This window comes from Doryrhamphus excisus, chromosome 16, assembly GCF_030265055.1.
Source record: "Doryrhamphus excisus isolate RoL2022-K1 chromosome 16, RoL_Dexc_1.0, whole genome shotgun sequence".
NCBI lineage: Eukaryota > Metazoa > Chordata > Actinopteri > Syngnathiformes > Syngnathidae > Doryrhamphus > Doryrhamphus excisus.
The window spans coordinates 18,318,495-18,324,494 of NC_080481.1; the positions used below are offsets into that span (position 1 = coordinate 18,318,495).

The following is a 6,000-nucleotide window of genomic DNA, read 5'->3' on the forward strand; positions in this document are numbered from 1 at the left end:
CAGTCCTACAATCTGGTCCCTCAACAGACGTAGCAAAGCTGGCATGGCCAGTATCACGTGTAAATGTTAGGAATGGAATATTACTTTTAGGAACAAATGCAAATATGTTGCATTGAAACGGAGTGAAAAACATTCCATTCCCAACATAAACAGTCCGACAGTCTGGTCCTTCAACGGACGTAACAAAGCTGGCATAGCCAACATCATGTGTAAATGTTAGGAATGGAATATTACTTCTCGGTTAAGAACAAATGAAAAACATTCCATTCCCAACATAAACAGTCCGACAGTCTGGTCCTTCAACGGACGTAACAAAGCTGGCATAGCCAACATCATGTGTAAATGTTAGGAATGGAATATTACTTCTCGGTTAAGAACAAATGAAAAACATTCCATTCCCAACATAAACAGTCCGACAGTCTGGTCCTTCAACGGACGTAACAAAGCTGGCATAGCCAACATCATGTGTAAATGTTAGGAATGGAATATTACTTCTCGGTTAAGAACAAATGAAAAACATTCCATTCCCAACATAAACAGTCCGACAGTCTGGTCCTTCAACAGACGTAACAAAGCTGGCATGGCCAACTTTGATCACGTGTAAATATTAGGAATGGAATATTTGTCTAAATCGTAACATGAACCATGCCAATGTTTTTCCAGCCAATCGGACGCTTCCACCGAGACGCTGTCGGTGATGGACGTGGACGATCCGACCGAGTCGTCTCCCAGCGAGGGACACACGGACGTCTCGGTCCTATCAGAGAGGTCGGAGGCGGAGCTTTCCTCAAGTCTCCACAGGACATCCTCGGGCGTCTCCTCTGATCCCGACCAGGAGGCGGAGCCTGACGGCTCGGAGCTGGACCCTCAGTGCCGCTCTCTGTCCATGGACAGCGCCTACGGGACGCTCTCCCCCGAGTCGCTCCTCAGAGAACTTCAGCCTCAGCAGAGCGAAGGGGAGGGCACGGGGGGGGAGGAGGAGGAGGAGGACGACGACGACGACGACGCCTCGTTGGGCTCGCAGCTGTCCGTGGTCCGCTCGTGTAAACCTCGCCGGCGCCCTCAGGTGACGCCCCGAGTCCACCGCCACCGGAAGCTGCCCGCTCTGGCCTTGTCTCGCTCCGAGGACAACCTCCTGCAGCGCCTCCATGCCAAGGTGGCCGCCTCCTCCGTGGCGCGTGACCACGCCTGCTCCCGTGGGAAGGACACGCCCCCGCTGGGGCTCAGCAAGAGCCTGTCGGAGCTCGGAGGCGAGGCGTCCGGCGTCAACGCTCCAAGCAGCGCCGGCTCCGACGGGGCCGCTGCGCCCTCCGGCGACGCCCGGAGCAAGCGCGAGTCCGTGACCGGCGCCGATTCGGGCGATTCGTCGCCCAAAGCCAGGAAGTCGCCGCCCCAGCAGCACAAGAAGCTGACGCTAGCGCAGCTCTACCGAATACGCACCACTCTGGTCCTCAACTCCACCCTCACCGCCTCGTGAGTACAAATATTACATCCACTTTATTCTTTATTTATTCATCAAATGACTTTGGAATAACAGACTATTCCAAGTCGGAAATTATTTTTCTTGACAACATTTTGACGTCAAATTTTGTGAAAAATTACAGCTGTTTTTTTTACAAATATTTCAACTTTCTTCTTCAATCATATTTATCAATTTTATTTCATCATATTATGACTTTATTAGAATATTTTTATACAAAAATAATTTTCTAAAAATTGTTTCTTGTAATATTACCACTTAAAAAATACACATTCATTATATTTCTATCATTATTTTTTATATTTCATCATTTTACATTTTAATTACATAAAAAATACATTCTAATATGAGAAAAAATGTGCTCCACATTTTAAGAAAATGCATTTTCGAATTATTAATTTTTTAAAAATCAGCATTTGACAAGAATAATTAATATTTTCCAAGAAAAGCGGATAATTGCTAGGGAAGTTGCTATTAGGAATAAAGTTATTTTATTCATGTCCTCCCTTTACCAGAAACTCCAGTTGAACAAATCATAATTTTACCAGAAAAATTGTAAATATAATGAGAAAAAAAATCATAATTTTACCAGAAAAATTAACAAATGGAATTTTTTGTAATATTATTTTTATAAAACTTTTTTTTTTTTAGTTTACAAGAATATACTTGATGCTGTAAAGGTATGGGCTTTTCCCTCCAGGGGTCCCACAGCAAACCAATCTCCTCCATCCAATCTGTCTTCCACACCAACTACCCTCATGTCCTCCTTCACGACATCCATAAACCATAATTATTTTAAGAATAAATTTGTAATGAATAAAACGTAAGAAGTGGTCATAAAAATAAATAATGTTGAGGTGGCAGCAAACAAACTGAGCTTATGTCGCCCTCTGCTGGTGGTTAAGCGGTATTACGTTCTAACGCTCTTTGCCTGCTTTATCGCATCGATACCATGGAAGAACATCCTTCCGATGTTTGTGTGTTTTGCTTCCGCAGGGAGGTGTAACCATGGCAACCACTTGAGACCAATGCACTCGCCATCGAGGAGGAGGAGGAGGAGGAGGAGGAGGAGACTCTCACTGCTTGCACTTTGCAGAGGACGGTAGCACCACAAGGAGGCGGAGCTGCCTCTTTTTATTTTGGGGGATGGGGGCGGAGCTTTGGGGCATGGATGGGCGGGGTCATGACTTTAATTTGCTCCGACAAAAAAATGATTGCACATATTATTTCACAGAAGAAGAATCGCCAAGGAGACAGTCATCTGGTGCGCATGCGTGTACGTGTACGTGCGCGCTCACGGGGACCACCCAACTAACCAAAGAGAGTTAATCAGGTGTTTCTTATTCTTTTTCATTGATTTCCTGTTTGTTAGAAGAGGCGTGGCCATTAAGGGTGGGCGGGGTCATGAACACACGTGACTTTAAAGGCCAACAAAAAAAGCCTAATGTGTTGGCTCGGCTGCGTATTTTCTTTTTGTGGCATGAAGGCGACTTTGGACGAGTTTGGTGAAAATATATTGTTTATGATGTGATATTTTCCAAACTAAATACTTTCACAGCAAATAGTCTGTTTACATAATTTCAGGGTTTTTTGTTTATGTTTTGCTCATGTTTAATATTTATTTCATACTAAAGAGTATTAGGGCTTCACCAAAGCCAAAGAAATGATAAGCCAGGATTGGACCAGAAAATTGTCTCAATTTGACATAACTCACTGACAAACTAATGAAAAATTGTCCAAAAAAGTACCACTTTACTGTGGTAATATTTGGTATATTTTTCCTTGTACTTTTACCAATTTGGCCAGTTTGATCTTCTTTGTCATGCTGCCCGCCGCATGTAAATATGAATAAGATGATGATTATTCCAACGTTTGTACATTTTCTTTTTGTTGACGTAGTCTTTTTTTTTTTCATCCAAAATCATGTTGTTGTTTTTGGGTCATGACTTTTCAAAGAAGAAAAAGTCTTGTGAAATAAATGTTCAAAACCCTGTAAAAGTTTGAATCCGCTGTGATGGATGGAGTCGCTAAAAGGTCTTGGACAAAACGATGACAAAAATAAACGGACGTCAGATCAGCGCTGAGGAAGGACACAGCGTGACCTCTGACCCTTCTGGTGTTTTAGGCGCTTGGAAGCGACGCCATCCTGGAGTCTCCAAGGTCGTTTTAAGCCACATTCTGACATCCTCAACAATCCTCAATTATGATCAAATATAACAAATGGCTAAACACCCTTTTCAAAAATAGATGTATAAATGTTATCAATAATATATAAATAAATATACAAAATAAAAATAAGTGAGTTTTTAGAATTTTACAATTTAAAATAATTTTATGAATAGAAAATCAAAAATAAGGGAAAACTATTTTAATATATTCCGGTGTGTTTCAAATCATATAAAAGCTATTTTGTTATGATTTGGTATCATGGAATATTTTTCCATACTAAAATAAAATGAAAAGTGAAATAAATGTCATATATATAACATAAAATATATTTTTATTTAGATTTATTTTCATTAGTTTTTCAAAACAATTCTACAATTTAATGAAAAATAATTTCAATATAATTTTAATATTTCTGTATTTAATATTTTGACTTTCAAAAAACATTTAAAATGTATTTATATAACAATATATATTCATATATCATCTTATACGATTATATATTGTATATATAAAAGTCATCAATTAAAATATCTATTGTAAAAATAGATTTACATACATGTATTTGAAATAATATAACATCAATAATAAATTCATATTAAATAAAACTAATATAATGTATACAATGTATATAATGTACATCATTTGGTATACTTTGAGAAATTATGTTAGAAGTGGAAGCACATCATGCCCCCCTTCTAGGAATGGGATGTTCCCACAAGATGCGGCCTGTCGGTATCGTGCCCCCCCCCCCCCCTTCTGGGAATGGGATGTTCCCACAAGATGCGGCCTGCCGGTATTTACAGATGCTTATCCCGGCTAATCTCCAGATTACAGCGTGTCGGGTCCACAGCGGCCGTGGAGGGATTTGTCGCTTCAATCTGGCAACGCTGCCGTTCTCACATCTGGCCCCCGCCCCCCCTCCCCCCCACTCCAGGGTTTAACCTTGTAATCCTGGACTTCATAGAAGTATTCTATTCCAGCTTTCAATGATGAAAATGTTTTTTTCCTATTAGCCTGGAATGAACACATCAGGACATTGTACATGCTGGTGGGTGGGTTGGTGGGGGCGGGTATGGGGGGGGGGGGTCAGTGGGTTAAGACCACTGCTGTGGCAGATGCTGTAAAAAATGTCCCATTAACACAAAGGGGGCACTTGAACAAATCCAGATTACGGGAGCACTTTCCTTTATTAACGCGCGCTGTGCTCTTTGTCAGGCGGGATTAAAAAGGCAGGTAGACACCCCCCCCCCCCCCATACCCCCCCCCCCCCCACCCATTCATCATCATCATCCTCGGATTTAGGACACCTCGCCTCTTGCAGAACAAGGAAGTAGAGCGTGTTTACAAGCGTCGCTGTCAAAAGGCCCCCGGGATGAGCCGGGCGGCCATATGGACCCCCGCCACATCTGGACCCCCGCCACATCTGGACCCCATCTGGACCAACGCTGCACCACAGCGCTTTGACCTTCACGTGGACGCACCGCAACATGTGGGCGGCTTCTGGTGTGCGGTACACTTATGTTACGTCACCGACCCTGGCCACATTAAAGGCCCCTAGACCCCCCCACCCCCACCCCCCCACGACAGCCTAGGTAGCGTCCCTGTGCCCGAGTGCCATCGCCAACTAGCGGCCCGGCATGCACGCTACGCTCCTTCCTGCGGAGACTTTGGTTAGCGCTGCGCATGCTAGCCAGCGCGGCGCACGCTAGCCAGCGCGGCGCCGTACCGCACGGACAAAGACGCCACATATGCTGAAGGATCATCAAGGATCAAGCGTGGTTATCCCGATAGGAAAAAGTCCAAAGCGCTCACCTCCGTAATTGTATCAGCGCATAAGAAGCTTAGCGTAATTACAATATTGTCCCGTCCTCAAACGCCTCGCTCATCAAATTAAAGGCAACTCGTCCGAGCAGATTAAGTCTGCTATATTTAATATTGACTAATCATATTTCATCTGACGGCGTGTTTGCTTTAATACCTGCCGCCATCACGCCCACGACCTCTGACCCAAATCCCAAACACAATGAATGCACCATTTTTACATTTGCGTTCCCTTTTCGTGTGATAACCATCGCTAAAAACTATATCGTAACTAACTTTCATTTCCTGTTCTATGGCTATCGTCACATGTTTGGCATTACTGGCAAAACTAGTCTCGCGAGATCTTCAGACGTTACACCGCGGAAGGAGCAAAGAGTGGGCAAAGTAATATAATAATAATAATAATAGTAATAATTAATAACCTCTTGTCATTTATATTAATTACGATACATTTTAAAGGAAGGTTGGACTTGTTCAAACGAGTGACAATAGTTGAATTAAGACGTATTAATCGCTCAGCTAAGTCATTG

General features: G+C 43.0%; 1 protein-coding gene across 4 annotated transcripts in view; it reads left to right on the forward strand.

Moving 5' to 3' along the window:
- The window catches only part of plekhg5b (pleckstrin homology domain containing, family G (with RhoGef domain) member 5b), a 40,782-nt gene extending 37,740 nt beyond the window's left edge, over positions 1–3,042 (forward strand). For all 4 annotated transcript variants that reach the window (XM_058051923.1, XM_058051924.1, XM_058051926.1 and 1 more), the window contains 2 exons: positions 664–1,473; positions 2,477–3,042. In XM_058051923.1, coding sequence (XP_057907906.1) covers positions 664–1,473; positions 2,477–2,486 — 820 coding nt within the window. In that variant the 3' untranslated portion in view covers positions 2,487–3,042. The remainder of the gene's footprint in view (positions 1–663; positions 1,474–2,476) is intronic.
- Positions 3,043–6,000: the final 2,958 nt, after the last annotated feature.